The sequence below is a fragment of the Streptopelia decaocto genome (genome assembly GCF_964273445.1).
Source record: "Streptopelia decaocto genome assembly, chromosome: 17".
Classification (NCBI taxonomy): Eukaryota; Metazoa; Chordata; class Aves; order Columbiformes; family Columbidae; genus Streptopelia; species Streptopelia decaocto.
In genome coordinates, this window is record NC_138672.1 from 10727931 (window position 1) to 10751771 (window position 23841).

Genomic DNA, 23841 nt, shown 5'->3' on the forward strand with positions numbered 1-23841 from the left:
CCTGTGAGAGGTGAAAACCAGAACCTGGAAGCCTCTTAGAGACGAGGACCAAAAGGAGGTGCGGGCAGTCGATGCGGTTGAGTTTCATCCTGTGTTTTACAGACACTTTTAAAATGTTGCCTCAGTAGTTTAGTTTTTGTGTAAAATATTTCTATTTTTTATCTGTGTTAATTTATTGACTTTTTTTTTAAATTAAATCACTTTTTTTTGTCCTGTAAGTTAATTTAATGTCGATTTAGGTTTGTATGTTATTAGTTGTTTTAAATGTTCATAGCATTTGAGTTTGTTCAGTAAAATCGCATGGGGGTGAATCTTGCTCATGGTGCCAAGTGTGGAAGAAATGCACGTCCTGTGTCCCACAGGTGACGGGAGGCGCAGTCCGTGCTGTGGATCGTTAGGCAGCAAACTCTCCAGTTGGATCATGTGCATCACGGTACATAGAGGGCTAATCCTGTCCTGTCTTGGACCCAGTTGTGCCTGATGCTTCAGAACTTGGTGTCAGGAGCGTTGCGCGGCTGAATGCCGCACTGTGGAGAGCGCAGAAACCAAACTGCATCTTCATAGAAATTGTGGTTTTGATGTGATTAAATGACCACATTTTAAAGTTCCATCTCAAGACCTTTTTTGTAATTATTTGTGTTATCTGCCTCACTTTCAAATGCAGCTGCTGGAAGGTTCCATTGCAGTGCCATGGGAAGGGTTTCTAAATGCACAACTTCTCAGAAGGTGAAAATTTGCTTCATCTAGAAGTTGTTTTGGTTTTTTGAAGTTGACTGGAAGTCCGGGTGTCATTATATTGTCATTTTTCCAAATAGGTGGGGAGAAAATCCGTGAAATATTTATTTTTTTTTAATAATCTGCAATCAAGTGACTATTTTTTAACTGAACAGGAATCTTTTGTGCGAAACAAAAGCTTTGCTGTTGTCTGCTGTTACCTTTCTTTAATTAAATGCTATAGTTCCTGCAGTCTTTATGTGTTATTAGGGGTTTTGTACTTGTTTTTAAGCTTCTCACCGCTCAGAAATCAGTTTCTGCCGTTGGGATTCTGGCCGGGTCGGTGTCACAGCGCCCAAGGGCTGCCTGCAGGATCTGTCCCACATCTTAGACCAGAAGAAGGTGGTCAGTGCTTTAACAACCATGGTTCTTAGGCAGGAATACCTGAGCATAGGGGTCTGCATTCAGACATTACAAACTAAAGACCCATTTAAAATTTTTCCAGTTACTTTATTCCACTATTGTAGGTTATTTTCATAAGAGGAGGCAGAGATTTTGGAGGACTTCTGCTGTTTTAACACATCTGTTATTCTAAGTACTTGAAGCACCCACTGAAGCGTTTGCCCTGACCTGCTCCTTATTTTGTTGTTTAGTTTAGAAACCTTTTTCTTCCCTTCTGTGACTCTGCAGGATACGATGACACGTCCTTTCTGTGGTGGCATTCGGGAGAAACTTGACTTTCACCTCAGTGCCAACCCCGTCTGAAGTTGGCAGAGCACACGTGTGTCAGTGACGCTGCTGAGATCCAGCAGCTCTAAAGGCCTCTGTGATTTTTATGCTTCAATGGGGGAATAGTTGCCCTTCAGAGTTAAAACTTAGTGTGTATAAAACCAGACACAGTTGTATTTAGAGAAAGAAACTGAAAGCTGCAGGCGGTGGAAACAAATGAAACCTCTGGGCAGATGTGCCCGTGCTGCCGGTGGACAATGGAGTATTTCAGTTGGGTCGTATCCCTTACAACATGTTTTTAGCAGGTGGAGTTTAAGCTCCTCGGGGCTCCCGCCGCAGACCCTCCGGTTCCTCTCAGGTACAAGGGCTGACACCGGCCTGCGTCGCGCTCGACCGCCCGAGGTGCTCCAGCAATAGGGAAATAATGTGAGGCAGTTTTAGTCAGCTTTTCAGGGTTGTTTTCTGTGACACAAGGTTTTCTAGACAGGTGCAGTGTTTTCCTTCCGCAGGCAGCTTTGCTCGTGGTTCTTCATGCGATAGTGACTTCTGCCACCTTTCAGTTTTTATTCCCATTGCAGAGTTTGAAACAAACCGCAGTCTGTGTCTGCTCTACACGCCTTTAGTGGTGGTTGCAAATGGAAACGTTTGCGGATTTCACCCACATCTTATTTGGATCTCTTGAGCTTTAGCCATTAATGAAAATGTTAAAGTAAGTTTCATTCCTGCATCCTGATCCAGGTTGTTCTGTTTACAGCCTCTGGTGTACTTGAGCCAGCTGTCCAGTCTAAACTGATTCTCTAGCTGTGAATTTGTGGTGATTTAATTGAGAAACAAGTTGTTGAAGCTGGCGATGGCTGCCCCGCGTTGCTCTGCGCCGCGGGCGGGACGGACAGGTCGGCTGCTTGGTCCCGCTGCTTTCTTGGTAGAAAGTTGTAGGATGAAGATGGTGATTTTGTGAGTCAAAGCTTTGGCTTCTCTCCGGTGGTCATTACTGGAGATCCTTTAATTAAAGAGTTAAATAAGTTCAAGCGACTCCTTGTAAAGATGAACTCAAGTCTTGCTGTGCATATGCGAGTCATTCTTAAACGTTACGAAGATCACGTGATACAAGCAATCAGATGCTTAATAAACCAAGTCATTACTTTTACGGTAAATTGAAAAAAAGTTCTTCTGGGATTTCAACTGTAAATGAATCCTTAAAAACCAATAATTAGATTAGTAAAGGATGACGTTTTAATATGCTGGCAGGAATATAGAGGGATTTGTCAGGGAAAGCAAAACCAGACTTTGCACTAAAGTGGCTTAGGCATATTTATAGTGCTAGTGATTTTGTGTGTGTGTGCGTGTGTGTGAAATCTTTGGACTATTTTAATATAATGTAAGGCTTTGAGCTTTAGCTAACTCAAATTGCTTGTTTTATGAAGTTACATTAGTACCACACTGTGAAGTATTTTTAAATATTAGCATTACTGAGTATTAAAAGTATTTCATAAGAACATTTTTTAAACATTTTCTGTAGATGCTGTCAAAGGAATTGATGTTTAGTGTACAAAGAAATAAAACCCTGAGGGCTGAAAGGTACCTGTATGTTTCTGATCACCTCGGTTTTTGAGGGGTTGGGTATTTCTTGAGGTTAAATTGTTGTCATTAAAACTTACTAAAAATCCTGGTGCAGCGAATCCTTTCAGCTGCCCGAGCGCGGCGTTACCTGCAGCCACGCGCCCGACCTGGCGGGAAGGATTTGCAGTCGCGCGTGTTGTCTTCACAGACTTCGGTCTTTAGCAATGCTGTACAGCACAGTGGTTTGCAAGTTCCTACGCTGATAAATTTCTCTCCATATGTAACCTTTGAAATCTAGTTTCTATTGTAACTCTAGCATGTAAACACTAGATTCAATTTTGTATTTCTCTAATGAATGCAACAGGATGGAAACGAGTTTGCAATTGCTAATTGCTTTTTTACTGTTCTTAATACTCGTGGGTATGTATTTTCTTCAGGGATTTCAAAACTGTATTAGTACCTTTTTAAATAGTTTTTCCCACGTGCTGTTTACAGTGAAGGCGCGAGCTGGGCGGCTGTGCCTGCATGTGCTTTAGGGTGTTGATGGGGCGGCCGGACCTCGAAGGGTGCTCGTGCTTCTTGCGTCCCGCTCGCTGGCCGCGCCAGCGGGACCCGCGGGGAGGGTGTTTCCGTGCGTTCTGCGGAGATTTGACCTTGTCGGAGGGTCCTTCTGAGTTTTGGTTGGGAGACAGTCCAGCTCCTTCCACGGGGAGCGTGACACTGCTGGTTCTTTGCTGAGTTCCAGTGAAAGGGCCAAGAATAGACAAAATCACACGTAAGAAAGCAGATGTGTTTGTTTGTAAGAACTTTGTGCACCTTTTAATGCTGGAAATTATTTCGTATTAAAAGATGAAAGAGGTGTGAGTGTGAAAGCCCTGCTGCGAAGAACTACGGAAAGGTCCACCCAAGCAGATGAGAACAGCAAACGGGTGGAGGATCCAGCCCGAGACGGTACCGCCGTGCTTGGTTCTGACCCGCGGGTGCCGGGGCTGCTCGGGCCCGCAGCTTGGCCGGGAGGGAGCTGGGGACCATGGTGCTGGACACGCAGAGCGGCTGAGGAGAGAAAGGGCGCTTGTCCTGGCTCCAGAATTACCTGGTTTGTGCCAACTCCAAGTGTTAAATGCAGGGGAGAGGGGGGACTCCTGCCCTGTTGTTTTAAGACGTTTCTGTAGCTGATACTTCAACTAAGACTAATAATAAGAAAAACTACAGTTGAGCCAAAAATGACAAATGTTACTGATTTAAAATAATACTTGGATATTTTAAAATATTAAATGCAACTAGATAAATTGGAAGCATGTAAATATCTGATTCTAAATCTTTGCATTCTTTCCAAGAGGTAATTTTGCTATGAGCTATTGAATCTCAAAGAAATGTATTATTCCCTTAGAGACGGTCTGTACCCCAGCTGTGTCACACATCTCTTGGCTTGTTTCCTTTTTGCTGTAGCTGTACATACGTATTTGTGTGCACTGTGTGACCGGACAGGGACTGCCCTGGTAAATTGCTTGTTTTAAAACATATATATACATATAAATACATATATATGTAAAAGACACATGTGCGTATGTATTTTAAAAGAACTAATTTAACACGGCAGTAATTGTCCGGTCACGCAGTTTAGGGCTTTGTAAAATATGTAATTTTAAGAATGTCAATGTGGTTCTTACTGAATTTTCTAAACACTTTTCTGAGTCTGTTATCAGCACATCCCATCCTAAGAGAAACTGCACATTTCTCAGTGATTGCTCCACCGCTTACATTTTTTGTCTGCCATTTGTTCTGGATTGATGTATCTTGATACTCCTAAAATTTCAAGGGCTGTTGGCGCATTTCACATAGCCTGGGATTGCCTGTTCTCCAATGTATGGATCATGCATCGACAGTACTAAGTAGCCTTACTGTTTTGCCTAAACGCCTAGCTAATTTATTGAATATTCTCTCTAAAGAGAGGTCTCTGGAAGGGGTAGCGTATTTTAGGACGCTCCTTCTCTTTAAAGGGAAACTCCGAATTGAATAGCAGTACTTGTTGATCAGTGATATTATTGTAGCCAAAGGATGCATGGGTGGTTTCATAGGAAGTTTTTGCTTCGAGTTTCTTGACGAAATGTAGTGTTCTACAGAGCTGTGTGGAGAGCGTAGTTTTTTATTCTGAAATGCACTTGTACACTTTATTTGAAAGGTCTGAATGGATCATAAATACATTTAAGAAATAAATGATACGTCACATGTTTTCACGTCTTGTCTGGGCTGGCTCGTGTGTCGCTCTGACGGGGGTGGGTTCGTTTGGCAGCGGGTGGGTTTATTCGCTGATCTCGGTAGCTCTGAATAGTCTGAGAGAGCAGGAGAGCCCGGCCGCGCTTCGCTCGGCTCCGCCGCTCCTCACGGAGCCACTGTGGGCAAACTCCGCTCTGTAATTTTCCTGTGGGAAACTTGAGCCCTAAAAGGAAACGAACTCAGTGAAATGGCTGCATATCACAAGGGATTCACTTTTATTTTTAGAATTGCACTATATTGCCATATTTGGACTGAAAGTATGCTGGATCAATGCGTTATTGTATCAAATTGCAGCGGTCCTGAATTTGTCTACATTATTCAGGTTTTTTTCCGCAAGTACTGTGTATTTGTGCATTTCTCAGTTGTGCCAGCTCCAGGTAACACGTACGTTCTGCAGACAGCAGTTCTTGTGAGCAGTTCACAGTGCATTGCTTCCAAAGTGGGTTTGTGATGTTTCCTTAAGGTCTTAGTAACAGGTGTAATTCTTATGGAAACCTCACAGTGGTTTGGTCGAAGACAAATGCAGGAATGTGTAGAAGTCGCTGTAAATATTGCTTATTGAAAGTAAACCTGGGAATGCTACCAACCTGCAGAACAGACGCGGTGGCACGGTGTCCTGCTAATGCTGAAAACAGCTATCGAAAGACCTTTTAATGTTTTCGGATGTACTCAAAATGTGCAGATCTGCTCAAAACGGCTTCTCCCCGTTGTGTAATATTACGCCTGCCGCTGCCTGTGGGAGCTGCGGGGAGCGCTGGCCCTGCGGGTGTCGGGCGGGCGCTGGGCCCGACCCGCTCGCCGGCTGCGCCAGGAGATGCCGCTGCGGATCTGGCCCTGGGCGAAGCAGGAACGTTCCGCCCGTCCACTGAGTCGCTGGGTCCTTCTCACTGTCACCTCTGACAAGTAACTTGCGAGGTCAGTGGGACCTTCCTAAGAAATAATTGCAATGTGAAAATGGCTGCCGTGGTGGTAAGAGCGAGAGCCAGGCGGTTTGGGTTGTGCGGTGGATGTGTCGGTGACTCACCCAGGGAGAACCACCCGTGTTTTGGATCATTCTGGGGTGAGAGCAGGAGGAGTCTGAAGTTGGGACTGCACCATTTGTCCATTTTCATGTCATTTGTGAAGTCAACCTGTGTCCAGGCAAAGCCTTCATGTTTCCTGCCCCCACGGGGTTTCCCCAGTTAGCTGGTGTTGATCTTTGAGTGCTGAGCCTTTTCCAGCAGGAAACCGCCTGCTCTTCTCTGCAGATTTATTTCAGATTGCCTTTTTCCACCGCAGACCCTGCTCCTTCAGCAATTCTTTGCTGTTGTTTCTTTACTCTCTTGGATTTAAGCAGGGGATTAGGAGGAATAAACCTGATCTGCTGAAAGCTGTGGGTAGATCAGCCCCATGCAGAGGTCCTAGGAGCTCCATCTCTTCTGTGTTTTTAATTGTGGCTTAAGCTACAGAAAAAGCTTCTAAAGTAGCACAGTGTCAGTGCGAAGAACTGCATGGTGTGGTCTGCAGATCCTGGGATGGGCCCGGGACATCATAAAAATACAAGGAAAGTGGCTTTAAGCGTGTCCAGTTTAGGATGCAGGAACCAACGTGCTTTTATAGACAGGGTATACAACAGATGAGGTTTTATCTGCTGGACGGCATCCTGGTTTCCATAATTACTCACGTAGTTTCTTTTTAAATCAAGCAGAGAGGAAGGTTTCAGTATCACTCCTTTAATATTTTAAAGTGCCTAGAAGAGAGGGAGGAAGGGTATGTTTTTAGTCTGAGCGTCTACATTTTCCTGCTTTCCTTTGAGCACTGAGCTGTTGTGAGAATTTTAATCTCCACTGCGCTTGCCTCAGTTCTCATGGCTCTTTTCCATTCTGTTTTCTTTACTACTTTCTTTTTCTTCCTGTCATTCTTAGCTTTCTATTTTTCAATCTCAGTTGGTGAAGGGTGTGGGTTCAGAAGGGTTTCCTTCGGTTCCCAGTCCCCTGAAAGCATGAGAAATTGCCCATTGAGCCAATTCTCACAGCAAGGTATAAAAATAGGAGTAAAGAAAAGGTTACACAATGCTTGGATTGCAGCAGTTTGTACTAATGGGGACATTTCAAAGCCACGGTTTGAAAAACATTTTTTAAACCTTATCATTTCCGTTCATTTTTCTCTCCCCAAGCTGTGTTTCAGCTGCAGGAACTAGCATTACAGATTACTTGAAGAATTGTGCTGAAACACAGGAGTCAAGTGCTGAACGAGTCACGCAAAGCCAGAGAGAGACCACTAATTAGTTCCCTTTGGTCATAATGAGCGATTTGTTTGAGAAGCCTGTCCTAAGAGTTTCCAACCAGATGCTTTGGGCTCTGCTATTAAATCAGTGGCTGAAAAGGCAGGTGGGTTTGAGATTCCTTTGCCGTTGTGCAGGATGCAGTGACGCTGGAGCAGCCCGGGTGGGTGACGCTGGAGCAGCCCAGGCCGGTGACGCTGGAGCAGCCCCAGGCCGGTGATGCTGGAGCAGCCCCGGGCCGGTGACGCTGGAGCAGCCCCAGGCCGGTGATGCTGGAGCAGCCTGGGTGGGTGACACTGGAGCAGCCCCAGGCCGGTGATGCTGGAGCAGCCCCGGGCCGGTGACGCTGGAGCAGCCCGGGCCAGTGACGCTGGAGCAGCCCGGGCCAGTGGCGCTGGAGCAGCCCAGGCCGGTGACGCTGGAGCAGCCCGGGCCGGTCCCGCGGGCGCCGCAGCGGCTCCCGTGTCTCGCGCCGCAGGGCTCTGCTCTGCACCCTGGGCTGGAAAAGCCTCGGAGAAGCTGGAGCTCCTCGCTAGGACGATATTCACGTGCTTTCGAGTTCTCAGAGTTGTTTCTGAGCATTGTCTTTCTCCACTCGCCGAACCAGCTGAAGCGACAGCTGGCCATTATCTTACTTGTCTGTGTTGACTTAAAGGCTTATATTTATATGAAATTTATTTAGCGTTTGGGTTTTGTTTGTTTCTGGTTTCCTTATAATGAGACAGACCTCTTTGGCTTGTTAATTATTATAAAATCGAAATGCTGAACAGTAGTTTTGATATAATTTCCAAGCCAATCCAATAACTTGGTTCTGCTAGCCGTGTAATTCTTTCCTGATGAAATGTCGGTATTAAGCCACTGAGAGGAGCATTAACCTTGGATTAAAATCTGAAGTGAAAATCAAGCACGCTGTGGTAATTTTGTTCTTGTTTGCAAAATCATTTTGTGAAGAAAAAGATCACCTAAAAGCTGTATTTAACGATCTTCACACTGATTACATCAAACACTTTTTTACTGTCTGTTTTACTTCCAGCCCTTTTCCGTTTGTCTAACAGAAACACGGGTTGTTTGGACAGAGTAAAACTTGTTAAAAACCAGAAGAGTCTCTCTTGCTTCCCCAGAGCATCGTGTATGTTGGCAGTGTTGTTAACCCGGACACTGTTGCTCAGTAATGGCACATGGGAAGGAGGTTGGCCTTTTATTAGTGCGTTCAGTCGCTGCCAGGGAAGCCACCTAACCAGGGAGCCGCTGACCCGTTCATTAGCAATGGTGGCTTAATGATTGTTGTGGCATCTTTTCAGATGATTCCTAGTACCAAGGAGCTCTTGCTCTCCTCAGCTGCCCAGAAAAGTCATCCTTGAAGCAGCAGAAAGAGGGACCGATGGTCAGCAAAAGGAAATACCTGCAGGCGAACAGAGGGCTTTTGTTTCTGGTTTATTTTGGCAGTTTGGGTAATAGTTGCAGTTGCGGTAATCAGGTGGATAACAGCTGGGTCCTGGCTGCCTCCAAGGCACAAGACATCAGAGCAAAGCAGAGCACAGAGTTGATGTTCCTCAGCTGCAGTGCCCGGCTCACGCGGGCAGCTCTCTCTGCCTTAGCTGATGTTTTACCATCCGACGGTGTCTGGGACACCCGTGTGTGCTGGTTCTGCTGCTCTTAGCTGATGTTTTACCATCCGACGGTGTCTGGGACACCCGTGTGTGCTGGTTCTGCTGCTCTTAGCTGATGTTTTACCATCCGATGGTGTCTGGGACACTCGTGTGTGCTGGTTCTGCTGCTCTTAGCTGATGTTTTACCATCCGATGGTGTCTGGGACGCCCGTGTGTGCTGGTTCTGCTGCTCTTAGCTGATGTTTTACCATCCGGTGGTGTCTGGGACGCCCGTGTGTGCTGGTTCTGCTGCTCGCGCTGCTCCCAGATGTGCTGTGGGCAGCAGATCCGTCAGGGCTGTGACCCGGGGCTGCCCGCCTGCAGGCAGCCTGTTCTGCTTGAGTAGACTCTGTTTCGTTACGTTTAGAACAGTGCGCAGAACACAGTGCCCATCTCTGAACTCTCAGTCCTAGCGGATTGTAATTTATATTCTTTTGATGTGTTTTCATTTACATTTTAATATCTTTTCTCTAATAGGAGTCTCCACAAGACAGTGCTATCACCCGAGACATCAATCGAACGTTCCCTGCTCATGATTATTTTAAAGATACTGGGGGAGATGGCCAGGACTCCCTGTACAAAATATGCAAGGTATTCTTTAAATTCTTCTTGACTGGTTACCATGACTTGTATTTCCCATCACTGTGACCAACCACTGCTGCTAGGTGTCCCAGTTTGATTTTCATACAGGTTATCCCTTCATTAGAATGGCAACTGATGCACCCCGTGAAAATTTTATGGAACTGTGTTCAATGCAGCTTTTTGTTTTCTTTGTTTGTAGCTCCAGACAGACGTGCTCTAAACTCTTCATTTCTTTTTTTAGGCCTATTCTGTCTACGATGAAGAGATTGGCTACTGTCAAGGCCAGTCATTTCTTGCTGCTGTGCTGCTTCTACATGTAAGTGGGGGAGTTTTCCCCTTTGTTTTAAGCTTTAAGCACAAATGCTGCTCCGCTTGCCCAGAACAAATGTCAGGGCAAATGGAACTGACATGGAAGGTTGAAATGCTTGTGATAAATACTCTTTTCTCCCTCCCAGATGCCTGAGGAGCAAGCTTTCAGTGTTCTGGTCAAAATCATGTTTGATTATGGACTCAGGGAACTTTTCAAACAAAACTTCGAAGATTTGCACTGCAAGTTCTATCAGCTGGAGCGCCTCATGCAGGTGGGTGTTCAAATTGGCAAACTGAATGGGTCAGAGCCTGCAATTCAAAACTGCCCGTTTATCTTACATGTGATGAATTAACTTTCAGTGCTTGTGCTTTTTTTTCCCAGTTATTTCCAGTTATTTCCAATTATTTTCCAATTATTTTTAGGAATACATTCCTGATCTGTATAACCACTTTCTGGACATCAGCCTCGAAGCGCACATGTACGCGTCCCAATGGTTCCTCACGCTCTTCACTGCAAAATTCCCTCTCTACATGGTCTTCCACATTATTGACTTGCTCTTATGTGAGGTGGGTGCTGTGGCTGGACACTGGTGCTGCTGGCAACCTCGGCCGGTTTCTCACTGTCTTGATTCACGTCCTTGTTTCGATCTGTTCTTGTAGAGCGAGGCACGTGATAATTACTTTTATGTAGAAGTGTTATGTTTCTGCAATGAGTTCTCAGCATTTTAAAGATATAAATTAGGAGTCAATATCTATATAACATATTATAATCTCCTATTTCTTGTAACACTTGAATGTCTGAGATTCTGTACAGTGCTCATGGGATGAGAGTTAATTTACAAATTTGTGGGTTTCTTTGCTGTTAATTGTATTATACGCAATGCTAACTTTTTTTTTTTTTTAATGGAATATTATTGCATGGAGGCCATTGTGACTAATATTGCCCAGCTAACTCTCACGGTGGTGATCTAACAAGCTTGGAGTTATTTCTCCTGGAAACTTGAAGTCTCTTTATACTCACAGCTTTAGGGAGCAACATTCTTTCCATGGAGATTTTGTATGTAATCACGTTTAGTATCTTGGCACTGTGCTGGTAAGTAGTGTAGTTTGAGTCAGAGCTTATAATGTAAGTGAACAAATCCCATTTTGTACTGAAGCATCCTTGAGTTATTCAATGATTTGCTTTCTCTACTCGCTGGTTGACATTGCACATCCACTCTTCGCTGGCTCTGCAGTTGTTCAGCTTTGTGTGCGGTTCCTCCACTGCAGGGTTCCGGCGTTCACGGTCTCCCCATCAGGGTTCTCACCCTTCCCGTGTCTCTGCTGCGGTGCCAGTGCAGTGGAAAGCAACAGATGGCACCGAGAAAATCGGTTCTGTTTGTTTAGGAACACATTTTAAATTCATATTCATATATTCATATTAGGAACACATTTTTTCAATTCATAGTTTTAAGGGGTTTTTGTCATGTAAAGTAATAGAGAAAGAATAATGTCGTGGGAAGAAGACAGAATCTGGAAATAAGGCAAGGAAGGTGTCTTGGTTGCCAAAGGTGCCCTTGAGGAGGTGTGTGCTGCTGCTGACTAGGGGATCTGTTTGTGTTTAATTGGGCAATATAAATAAAATACTTGTAACAAGTATTGGCAAAATAGATGATGTAGGAATCTGTCCTAAAGTGAGTCACTTGCTTTTTCTTTACATGAATTATCTCCATTTTTAACACCGGAACTTAACATACTGATGTATATATTGCTGCATTTGAAGTTTCTGCATGAAAATGATCTTGAGCTAACCAGCTAGTCCTGAAAAAAATGCAATACAGTATACAACAGTGCTTTCATCGTTTCAGAGTTTCAAATGGCTAAGAAGATACTAAACCCCGTGTTGAAACACTGTTCTCACTATTTATAATGGCTGTCCAGTAAAAGATATTTTCCAAATTGTTTGCAAAGTCCTTCTCTGGGCCTTTGATTTAATATAGTATCTGGTTACACTTGTATCCCCGTTCTTCTTTTCACAGAAACCACGCAAACAACAAAACCCGCTGACTAAATTAATATCTAGGCTTGTAAATACTGAGAAATTAATTTATCTTGTCATTGTTTTTCTCTCCAGGGAATAAGTGTTATCTTCAATGTTGCCCTGGGATTGTTAAAAGTGAGTATCCAGCATTACATTGTGTTTTCTGCACTATCACGCACAGTATAAAAAAGGAAGATGCCCATCACAAAACTGTTGCGCTGTTTTCCTAAGAGCGAGCGGGTCTGTGTGGCGGGTGCCGGGAGATGGGAGGTTGCAGAAATAACCACTGTTTGCAGAAGGCTAAAAAGTAGTTGTGTTCTCGGAGCTTGACAAAGCTCTCGTGGCTTTATTGTCCCTGGGAATTCAGTCATTGTACAAAATCTGCTTTGCAGTTACTGGTTTTCTTTCTTGTCTCCAGACCACCAAGGATGATTTGTTACTGACTGACTTTGAAGGGGCTTTAAAATTCTTCCGCGTGCAGCTGCCCAAGAGGTATCGCTCAGAAGAAAACGCCAAAAAGTTGATGGAATTAGCGTGTAATATGAAGGTAAAGATGTGATGGCAACTGCAGTCGTATATTGAATGGGCACAATTTCTGTCTCCATATGTAACCGCAGCTCTCCTGTCCAGATGCAAATGCTTTGCAGGTGCTTTGCAGTGAAACAGTAAAGCCCCGAGATTCTCAGAGTGATATGAACCCACCTGGAGAGCTCAAAACCAGCAGCAATATTCATTGCTACTGAAAATCAAACTGCTTCAAAGAAAAACCTTAAATGACTAATGGCGCTAATATAAAATAATTGCAGCCATCTCTGTGGCTCTTTGATGAAATCTTTCTCCAGTAGTGGCTGCAAACAGGCTGTGGTACCTTTCAAAAAGAGGTAGTGGGGCAGTGGCCTCGCAACTGAGAGTCAATTGCTTTTATAATCAGTAAATATTGTAACTAAAGCTTTATGTGGGCACTTTGGAGTAAGCCCTTAAAGTGAAATTTAATAAAAGAGTGACAGGAAGTTATTATTTCCTCTTTATAGTTGTATTGATTGAATTCTAACATGTTATCTTGATCATTTGGTTTGTGTATTTTGAGGAAGCTGAGATTCTTTCATTACAGTTTCACATAGATTAATTTTTAGCCAAACAGACTGGTGTTTTTCAAAGTATCCTTTTTCCCTAAAGTTCACCAGGGGAATTCTTCGTAGCATCAGTTCACAGTTGCACAGCTTCGCTAGTATGTTGACATGAAGGACTCCTGGTGCAGCAGCAGCTCACATAGCAGTGTTCTGTGTAGAGTTCAAGCATGTCTTCTATGATACTAGTGTAGAAATTACAGAATAATCAAGAGCACAGTAAGCTATTGTAGCTTTCCAATGATGTGACATTAGCCACAGGTAAGACACTGCACGTGCATCTGGTTAAGATTGTGTGTAATGAGCGCGTTTGCCTCTCATTTGCCAATAGAAACTTGTTCCTATTCCCACTCTGCCCGGATTCCCTGCGTGCCCGGCGCTGCGTGGAGGGTTAAAGCAGCAGGGGCGAGGGTGTCGGTGGAGCTGGGGATGAGGTGGCAGGTTGCGCAGAGCCAGCCTGTGTCACAGCTGCGTGTGATGCTCTGATGGCAGGAGTGCGGCACATAATTGCTTCCTTTGACCTAAAATAGGAGTCCTTTGCTGTCAGGAGAAATCTCCGGCTCTGTATCTGGAAGTGCTTTTGAGCAGAAAAGGGCCTGATGTCAGAATAAATCATTTATAGGAAGGGAGAAGTAGCCTGGCTAAGGCACGGTGATTACAGCAGCATTCTGCTGGAAAGGAGGTCAGTGAATGAGCAGCTTGAGACAACACTGGAGTCTTAAAGTCACCCCTCGGTGCTGCAGTCGATGGTGCCAGAGCTCCCGCTGCCTCCCTGCGCTGCTCGGCCGGCCCCGTGTCACCGTGCAGAGCCCAGGGCACTGTCCCTCTGCGCCCCAGAGGGGGGGACAGGAGCAGATCTTCGCAGCATCACCTCATTATTGGCATCTAGAGGCGAAACTGGTTTAATGCACGCAGAAAAATGGAAGATGAAAATCCAGTGGTGTGTCCGCCTTCCTTTCCTCTCACCTGATGGATGCCTCTCAACATGTAGCCTTTAGATAGCTTGAGATTTGGCATGTGAAACCCAAGAATTTGGGTCAATGCAGTGAAATAACTGAAGATATTGGCTTCATTGTCAGTGAAGGGTTAATACTCTGCATGTTTGGCTGGAGTGCTTAGTAAGAATAACTTGAGCAGTTGGGATGTGGCTGGAGTGACTCCAATTAAATGGGCTGGTAGCTCCAAAAGTCAGCGGCAGTACAGGAGATGTTTCTGTGCTGCCCTCGCTAGAGGGAGCTGAGCTACCAGTTCATTTCAAGTAAGGTGGTAGCGATAAAACCAGAGAGAAACTAAACATGGTTTCCATTCTGCCTGTCATTTATGCTTGTAAAATTAGTTTAACATGTTTCTTAGATGAGACTTCTTTAGAGAGGAAAACATAGACATAGCCTTTTAATTTACATGGTTTACTGAAATAGTAATAAAGGTTCAGCAGCAACTTGTAATGCTAGTGATTTAATTTAGATGGCTACTAACTTGCATGTGAAATGTTCACAGTGGTCTTGGCATGATCTGTGTTGCCGAACCACTGTAGCACCTGGCACAGGTGACCCCAGGAGAGATGCCAATTGGGATCTGTTAGAGGTTCTTTGTGTTCTCCATCCCTGTAGGACTCGAACACTGCACAAAATAGTGGGTTCCGTTTCTCTCCCTTCTCACAGAAGGGAAACTGGGACCCTGAGAGAGTCACATTCCTAGTGGTGTGTGTGTGTCAGAGCTGAGCACAGGGCTCCAGCGTCTCGGGCCGGAGCAGACGTGCCTGGGGCTGCCGCTGCTCACAGACACCTCGGCAGCGCTGGGACTGGGCTGTTGTCTCCCAGGCTTGAGTGACACTGGCAGAAATGTCAGCTGAGCCTGCACTTGCCCTTTCAGCATTTGCAGTCTCATGTAAACCAAACACTTCTGCGTGATGATAAATGTTACAGCTGGAGAAACCTCAGCATCATGCTAGTTCAAAAATAAAACACGTCCTGTGGGTTTCGAGGCAGGCGGTGACACTGAGCCGCTGTGGTATGTGGAGCAGCAAATAGCTGCGCGCACCAAGGAGATCTCGGGTAGGATGCTCCTGTGGATGCCTTTCAGAAACTATCCTGTGTTCCACGAAAGGATAAGAGGAAGGGATGCTTCTGGCATTGTATAGAGTGGAATGGAATTTTTGGCCATGTCTAATGGTTTGATACTCAAAACTGAATGAAGATAATAGCTGTGTTTTGTAGAAGGCAGGAGCTGCCTAAAGCTTGTACCATAACCATTTGCGAATTGTGTTCTTCTATTGATGTTCTGGGCAGGAACTAATGGGCTGCTTTTATTTAGATTAGCCAGAAGAAGCTGAAGAAATATGAAAAGGAGTATCATACCATGAGAGAGCAGCAAGCTCAACAGGAGGATCCAATCGAAAGATGTGAGGTAATGCTTCCCTGCTCCAGCCTGATGTCACACACGGTACCTGCAGGAAATTCCTGCTTTGACTCCTTTTTCTTTGAGGTGTTTTCTTTATTTTGTGCCCAAAATGCACACAACATGGGACTCTGCTATTATACATGAACATGAAGTGAATCTCTCTATATTGGCAATGTTCATCAGTTGTTTTGGGCCCACCTTCACAGTTTAATAAGAAATAGTATGAATTTATATTTGGGCATATACAACTGTGCGTATTTGTGCTTGGGCACAGTAAGCATTGTGTTTTATAGACAAACAGCTGGGAAAACCTTTTTTCTTGATTAATTTTGTTTCCCACAGCGTGAGAACCGGCGCCTGCAAGAAGCAAACATGAGGCTTGAGCAAGAAAATGATGATCTCGCACACGAACTGGTGACCAGCAAGATTGCTCTGCGAAAAGATTTAGACAATGTAAGACGTGTCTTGATGCTGTCTAGTGGAGACGGGGCACTTAGAGCTAATTCCTCACTCCTCCTCTCACTGGAGAGGAGACACACAAAGTAGTTCTTATCTGGGTGGGACAGGACTCTGCAGACTGATGATATATAGGCTGTGTCAGCAGCCCACGGGAAACGGGGCTGGGGACCGAAAGCATCTGGAGGCATTTGAGGGAGAGGAGAGGGTCTGAGCCTGTACCTGAGCAGTCGCTTTCTTCTCTATATTAAAGTCTAGCAGCAGCTAAGTCAAGTCTTTGAATTGTCACAGAGATGGTGACATGGATGCTGTATTCTGTTTTCCTTTAGCTGGTATTCTTATGAATAAGATTTTGCAGCAGACAGGGTTTGCAATGTGCCTAATAAACCTGAGAGTCTGAGTCTGTCTGTGGAATCAGATTCTCAGGTACCTTATGCAGCTCCGAAAATGTTTTTGTGGTTTCCACTTGGCTTGTTGGAATCTGCCCCTGTGAACTCATCATCCTGGGTTGTTTCCCATATGAGGAGGGCTCTCAGGAGGAAATGTTGGGTTGTCTTTGTGTTACAGGATTATTTTTTAAGCTTACTGTCCCATTCCCTTCTTTACATATTCATGTTTGGGAGATTTAATTAGGACATGCCTTTTATTTCACAGGGCGTGCAGAGACAGAAAGATACGGGTGTTTCTGGTGCTGGTGGTAGGCTAGAACGCAGTTAGTCTGTCTGCTTGGGGAGATGAGGGGAAGAGTTCAAGTGCTCGTGTTTTACCGTTCTCGTTCTGTACCAAGATAAGTGCATTTCTGAAATCTCAAAGGAAAATGATTTTTGAAAATCATACAGTGCAGGATTTGACAGGCTTCAAAACATTTCGCCTTATCTGCTTCAGAGAAGTCAAGGTTTCCCACGGTCTCCTGGAAACCTGCTGTTGGAAAAACATTCATAGTAAATGTTGATGCTAATGGGTGAATGTTGCTCTTAATGAGGTTGGGTTTGACTTTCAGGTTTATTACATCTCCTGCTCTTTAGTGTTAAAACCTGTGAATCATAGCAGTATGTTCTAGAAGCAGGTTTTTCACAGGGCATCGGTACGTTCACTTCTGTTCCCTTGGCCTTTTCCGTTCATTAAAGCCAGTTCGCAGCGGCTGTGCCGACTGCACCCGCGTGGACTCCAGCAAACACCTACCGAAGCAGCTTTTTGTGTCAGCTCTGAACTGTTGTTTGTGGCCGCTTGAGCCTGTGAGACAGTTGTGCTCTTACATTGATTTGTTTAAATGGAAAGCTGAGAGAGGAAAGAAATTAAGCAAAATCTTTGAGGTACCTCATTGGATATACAATAGTCGTGCCTTCGAAGATGGTGAATGATGTTGGCAGCGTTTGGGTTATCCGCAGGAGGAGATGGGTGGGTTTGATCCTACTTTAGGACCCTGATTAATTCTTCTAATTGGATCCTGAAATGATAAATTTCATTCTACTAGCCAGATGTCCTGAAGGAAAAGTACCAAAGGACACTGTTCAACACACCTTTTCTCATACCTTCATGGCATCTCTGAAATCTTGCAGCCCAAAAGATCAAAGCAAAGCATTTGGAAATACAAGAATTTCCTTAATATTCTTTGCACTAGACCAGAAAATAGGCTTCATTTTTCTACTGTTGTTGGAGTCTCACATCCCAGTTTTCTTTAGCTTTAAAACAGCTTAAAAACCATGTATAATGAAAAGATGTTCTCTTTGCCTTCTGTTTTAAAGGATCAGCAGGACATTAAGGGACTAAAATTCACTTTTTGATTTGCTCCTTTTGAAGGGAATTGGTACAGCTCCTTTCTGCAGATTTTATATATCAGTTGAGTTATTGATCTATTTTTATGTAGAACTGGCACACCTGTTGGGAAGTGCTGCATTGCTGTGTGTAAGACAGGAAAAGGTGTCTTGTCTTTGCAGAGAGAGTTTTCAGTGCTTTATAAAGAGCCAAAGATTTTCAGTGATACATCTTGACCCAAAAACTGCAGTGAAAAAGGATTGCACAGCTTCTGGTGGGACGTCTCTTTTCTTCGAGGGGGCTCGGACTCAGTGTGTGCTCTGGCAGCTGGCTCTTCTTGCAGTATTTTCTGGGTAACATAATAAAGATGGTCTCACATCCACTGGTAGGTGTCATAGAACTCTGGGGGTTTTTAACATGTTCTAGAGGTGGTTTTCATTTCATTTGCAAATTAAACGTAGGCCTAAGCTGGTTATAGTCATTTATCCATCTTGCACATTGTGATGTTGTCTTCAAAATGCACTGGTCAACTTCCAGTCTGGCTGAGAAAACAAAACTGATTTCTGTTACTGGATTTCTTTGCAGCGATCTCTGCTGCAGTTCTGCTAAAACTAATCACTGAATTCGAGGAGGAGTTTTGGAGCGCTGAAGTGTAGCGGTAATATTTAGAGAAATAGTTTTCAGAATGAAGTTTTATTATTAATAACAATGAACAGACCCATTTTACTAAGGATGAAAAGAATGTGGGCTTGGCTGTGTCCTGGCAGCGCTGGCACAGCCAGGGAGCCTCTGCTCAGCGCTGCGCTCTGTGTTCCAGGCGGAGGAGAAGGCAGATGCTCTGAATAAGGAGCTGCTAATGACCAAACAGAAGCTGATTGATGCAGAAGAAGAAAAGAGGCGCCTAGAAGAAGAATCAGCTCAGGTTCGAGGCTCTTCTGTCGTTTTCACGTTTCTGTGCAGTGCAGAAATTTAAAAAAAAACAGAAAGGTGACAAGTGTGGGAAGGGCTTAATGCTCTAAGTCATGCTTGTCCCTCTTCTGGAGTGTAAAGCACGTCAGCAAAGAAGAATTCTTCACTTTCCTGCCAGGTGCTTCATAGGGTAGTGAATTTCTGACTAAATCACGAAGGCGCAGGCGGTGCCAGAGGCGGCCGCACACAGAGGCGCTGCAGGCCTTGGGCTGCCAGCACCCGTTTTTCATACTTGCTTCTGTTAGGTACTCAGGGTTTTCTTCTTTGGTGTGGCCACCAAAGTCCAGGTTTGCCTTGTGTGCGTGGAGCTGAGCTGGACGGGTGTTCCCGGGTAGAGCAGAGCAGTGAAGGAGGAAATACCACCTGCTTATTTATCACACGGTACAAATAAACAACCTCTTTTTTTTCTGCAGCTCAAGGAAATGTGTCGCAGGGAACTAGATAAGGCGGAGTCAGAGATCAAAAAGAACAGCTCTATTATTGGTGACTACAAACAGGTAAGTACAACTGAATGATGATGTGGTTTGCTATCAAACTGCAAGACTTTCAGATTTCTGGAAATAAATGTAATCTGCACCATGCATTTGAGGAGACAATTTAGGTGTTTTAAATGGGAAGTTTGGGTTTGGTTTTGTATTTTCTTTTGCCGAGACCCCGAGGCTTGGTGGTCGGTTCTGTTTGCCCCTGGCGTGGGTATTTGTGGTCCTGAGTCAGCACAGCCTTGGCTACAGCCCGACGCTGTTCAAATGGCTCTTGGGTATCAAAGGTTCACCTCATTCCCTCCCAGCTTCCCTTCCTCCAACAAATGGTAACGGCACTTCAGAAATTAAAAAGATGCATTTTTCCTTTCAAAGATTTTGCTTTGGAATTTAAACTCCTGATCATAAGATATCAAGGGAGCATATTCATGTATTCTTTTAGTGGGCCAATAACCTTCAAATCATTGTGAAGTCTGCATCGCACAGATCTCGAGGAATGAGCTGGGGTTTTTCCTGCTCTGGCTGTCTTGCCTCGTTCATTTATCCTGAAGGCAACAAAAAGAGCCGTGCTATTCCTGACCTTTTCTGGCTCCTTTAGTAAGACCAAACTGCTAATAAATAATGTTGAAACTGCATCTCTTCCTCTGGGCATAGAAGAATATGTAGAGAATGAGAATATGTACAATGAGACAACTTAATGCAGCAGCCCAATTTTCCTGGCTTTCTAAGAGCCCTCAGACTATCCATGTTAATATTCCTGTAGCATTTATTTGCGCTTTAGCATTCATTTGGGAGGAAATTTGCATTTATAAATGGTCTGGTAACATAATTTTGCTTGTCAGATTTGTTCCCAGCTGAGTGAGCGACTGGAAAAGCAACAAACCGCAAATAAAGCTGAAATTGAGAAAATACGGGTAAGAGACCAAACAGATCCACAGTCTACAATGTTTTAATATCTTAGCAAAATAAGACTAGAAGGAACATTACTGAAATGGCGGCTGAAAGAGTTCATTACCGACTTACAGTTTTGGAAAGAAGGATATATGTCAGTCCTCCCATGCTATATCTGTTAGATACTAATCTTCATGCTGGGCAATAACAACTGTTAAATTTTGAAGGGTTTTCTTTTCTGGAGGAGATTTCTCTGACTGTCTCTTACCATAAAGTAACACGTAGGCAGTACAGAGTCCATTATTGTAGTGATACAGTTTTACCAAAACTACATCAGTGTTTTCCAGAGCCCATAAACGTGGGGGTGGCAGGAGCTGCTGCTTGGCTGTGCTTCCCCAAAAGTACCTGAGCTTGGAAGTCATTAGTGGTCCCTCTCACGTTGTGCTGCTCTTCCAGAGCAGAGGCAGGAAAAGGCTTTGATCATATGGGCAGCACTTCACCGCGAGCGTTCACAATCAGCTGTTTACTTTAGCAAAAAGTGGATGACTGCGAGCACTGCCGGGAGTTCTTCAATAAAGAAGGCCGTGTGAAGGTTGCCAGTGCTGCCAAGGACGGTTCAGATGAGGACACGGATGAGGAGAAGGAAACGCTGAAAAACCAGCTGAGAGAAATGGAGCTCGAGCTGGCCCAGACCAAGCTGCAGCTTGTGGAGGCGGAATGTAAAATACAGGTAATGCTTTGGAGGTTCATTGTGGGGTGTGTGTGGTATGTCTGCATTCCTAGAGAAAGATGTGTGGTGTAGAGGGATTGGAAGAGATCCTGTTGGTTGAAATTGTAACCTGCTATTTCCTGCACGGGTTATTTAACCAAACATCGGGTCTGGAACCGGTGCATGCAGACAAAATAATTGAAACCGCATGAACCGTATTTACCAGCTTCTGCAGCTCCCAGACATCTGCCTGGCTGCAGTGCAGACTCACTGACGGATCTGCTGCAACTTCTTGGAAGAAATCCAGGCTCTGACAAAGTACTGAATCATGCGTTTCTTTATCTCACAATTGATGGGAAGTGAAGAAGTAACATGTGACAAATGTTAGACATGTTTCTTAAAACATGATTGGAAAGCACTCCAGGTATTTGAGGTATTTGTGTAAAATGTGACAACGTTGTTCTTTTAGCTTAAAACCAGAATGTCGGTGCTGCTTGTTCACAGAAAGGTAAAAATGAGTTGGTAGAAAGTTCACTTCCTGTGGGAACGGCTCCTTCTAAGATGGGAAGGAATTAAAGGGCTTGATGTACTAAAGAAAGCCGAATGTTTCACTGAGGGCAATGACATGGCTTGTTTTGCTTTTCAAAGCTGTTTTTTTTCCTTCATCAGCTTGTTGTGCTACTTTTAATTTATGTAAGACTTGTTTAACTTCTAAATTGGCCAAGAGATTGTAGATGCCCTAGAGCCTTCTAAGTTTAACCTGTATAACCTTGTGCTGCGAATACATAACAAATTAATGAAATGACTCTTCTGTTTGCAGGATTTGGAGCACCATTTGGGTCTGGCATTGAATGAAGTACAAGCTGCAAAGAAAACGTGGTTCAACAGAACAATAAGCTCTATAAAAACAGTGACTGGAGTCCAAGGAAAAGAGACTTGTTGAAAAGCAGTTCTGTCAAACTCACCTTCTTAACACAACACCTTTTGTTGCCTTCCTTGGCCAGATGTTTAATTCTGTGACATGAGAGGACCAGAATGTAAATAAAATAGAAACACAGCATGTCAGGATTTCATTAGGTCAGTGATAAAGAGGATGGAAACACGAGAGAGGTTTTATTGCTAGACATGGGCTCTTCATACTACTGATATTTACCAGGTGATGTAGCTAGATGGAAGCTCTTCAGAGAAACACTCCATTCTGCCGTCTGGCTGGAGGCTTTTCACAGACTAGGTACGAGAACTTACCAAACCCTAATTGTTAAGTTTACATATGATAGGTTTTTTTACAGTTATAACCTTTTTTAATATTTTATTTGAAAGGAAAAGTGTCACTAACAAAGTTAAAAAAAAAAAAAGAAAAAAAGAAAAAAAAAAAAAGGAAAAAAGAAAAAGCAAACAACAAAAAAGCAACTCTAGCAAGAACTACTACAGCAGTGCCAGCGAGCAGTCCCCAGAGGTAGGATATGGAGAGTAGGAGGTGACATGTTTTGCTTTATGAATGGGGATGGTTTCAGCATTCCTGTCGAGCAACCCCACTTTTAGTAGACGCAGCATCCATCTCTCTGTGTTTGGCATCTCTTTCTGTTACTAATCAACTCTATGCAACTCCAAGCTTTTTTGGCATGGGCTGCCAATCAAATTCACCACCTGAGGCTGGAGACTTGTCCAAGTGCTAGACAAGAATAATCAGAATCCTGAGCAAATTTCCGTTTCACTTCTGTGTCATATTGTTTGATCCACATATCAAGAGCGTTAAAATCCCCAACACCGGGACTGCTATTAAGTACTAATGATGTGGATGGTCTGACATTTGAGTCTTTCTGTTTGTTTTTGTCAGGTGTTTTGTTCTGTGGTGCGTGTTCGTTTTGACGGGCTGTAGCAGGCCGCCTGGGAAGCTCTGCAAAGCTTCCGGGATTTAGTTTTGCACATAGGTATGAATGGGACAAAGAAACAATAAACTGAGATACATACGAGGCAAAAATCACTGCGCGAGTGTAGCTGCGAGCATCGATAGCTGTCCAGCGGGCTTCCCTGGTGACATGTTCCAAGGTTGTGTAGGTCATTTTTCACGCTCGATGCAGTTGCACTAATAGGTGCTAAACGTGCTTGGATTTCTTATTCATTGGATTGTCTTGAGTTCTCACCAGAAAGCTGTAGAATGGAGTTTTGCACCTTGTAATTTTTTTAATTTATAATGGTTTGTGTTATGCTGAAGTATCTATTGCATCAGTGGATAAATTTTTTGTGCAGTGTGAGTATAAGCTGGTAACAATAAGAGGCACTGGTTTGTATATAAAGATATTTGGTTTATTTTGTATTTCTACCTTTTTCTTGTTTACTGTACTAATGCTAGCTAATGTACTCTGTAACTACGGAATAGAACATGCTATGTCCAAGCTTTTTCCTTAACTGCATACATTATCTCTATTGTTTAATACCAAAAAAAAAATACTGTAACTCCATCAATATTAGATGCGTGGACATTGTGGTAGCATAGTTGCAGTGTGTATACTTTATGAATTGAAATATAAACTAGTAAAATTGTATAACTATTTTGTTGTTTCATTTCATTTTAACAGGAAATTAAACATTTTGCAATATAAAATTAGTTCTCAAAGTAGAAGCAGTAGCATCTGGAAGCTTCTCTAGGGCTGAAGCTAGAGTCATGCTGCAAAGGGCTTTGCTAAAAAAGTCTGCATGTTCTGAGTGTTGCCAACACTGTTTTATATAACAAAATCTAGGGTTTGCTTTGAAAAAAGAAACTGCAAAAATGACCTTGTGCAGCTTGAGGCTTGTGACTCAGTATTTCTCAAACATGTCCAATTTAGAACAGGGTTGTTTTCTTTCCACGGCCCTCCAAATTCTGCTTGGATCTGCAAAATAAATGTAGGCTCGCTCTGCTTATCATCATCAGTAACAAACTGTGTGGGGTCAAGTGTTGTTCGCATCCTG

The 23841-nt window shown here is 43.8% G+C and overlaps 1 protein-coding gene across 1 annotated transcript in view; it reads left to right on the plus strand.

The window, feature by feature from the left end:
- Positions 1–23441, plus strand: part of RABGAP1 (RAB GTPase activating protein 1) — a 56786-nt gene extending 33345 nt beyond the window's left edge. The window contains exons 14-26 of the mRNA XM_082067751.1: positions 9670–9783; positions 10016–10090; positions 10230–10355; positions 10507–10650; positions 12197–12238; positions 12522–12650; positions 15544–15636; positions 15973–16083; positions 18659–18763; positions 19224–19307; positions 20132–20203; positions 20713–20910; positions 21710–23441. Of these exons, the coding sequence (XP_081923877.1) occupies positions 9670–9783; positions 10016–10090; positions 10230–10355; positions 10507–10650; positions 12197–12238; positions 12522–12650; positions 15544–15636; positions 15973–16083; positions 18659–18763; positions 19224–19307; positions 20132–20203; positions 20713–20910; positions 21710–21832 (1416 nt within the window). The 3' untranslated portion in view covers positions 21833–23441. The remainder of the gene's footprint in view (positions 1–9669; positions 9784–10015; positions 10091–10229; positions 10356–10506; positions 10651–12196; positions 12239–12521; positions 12651–15543; positions 15637–15972; positions 16084–18658; positions 18764–19223; positions 19308–20131; positions 20204–20712; positions 20911–21709) is intronic.
- Positions 23442–23841: the final 400 nt, after the last annotated feature.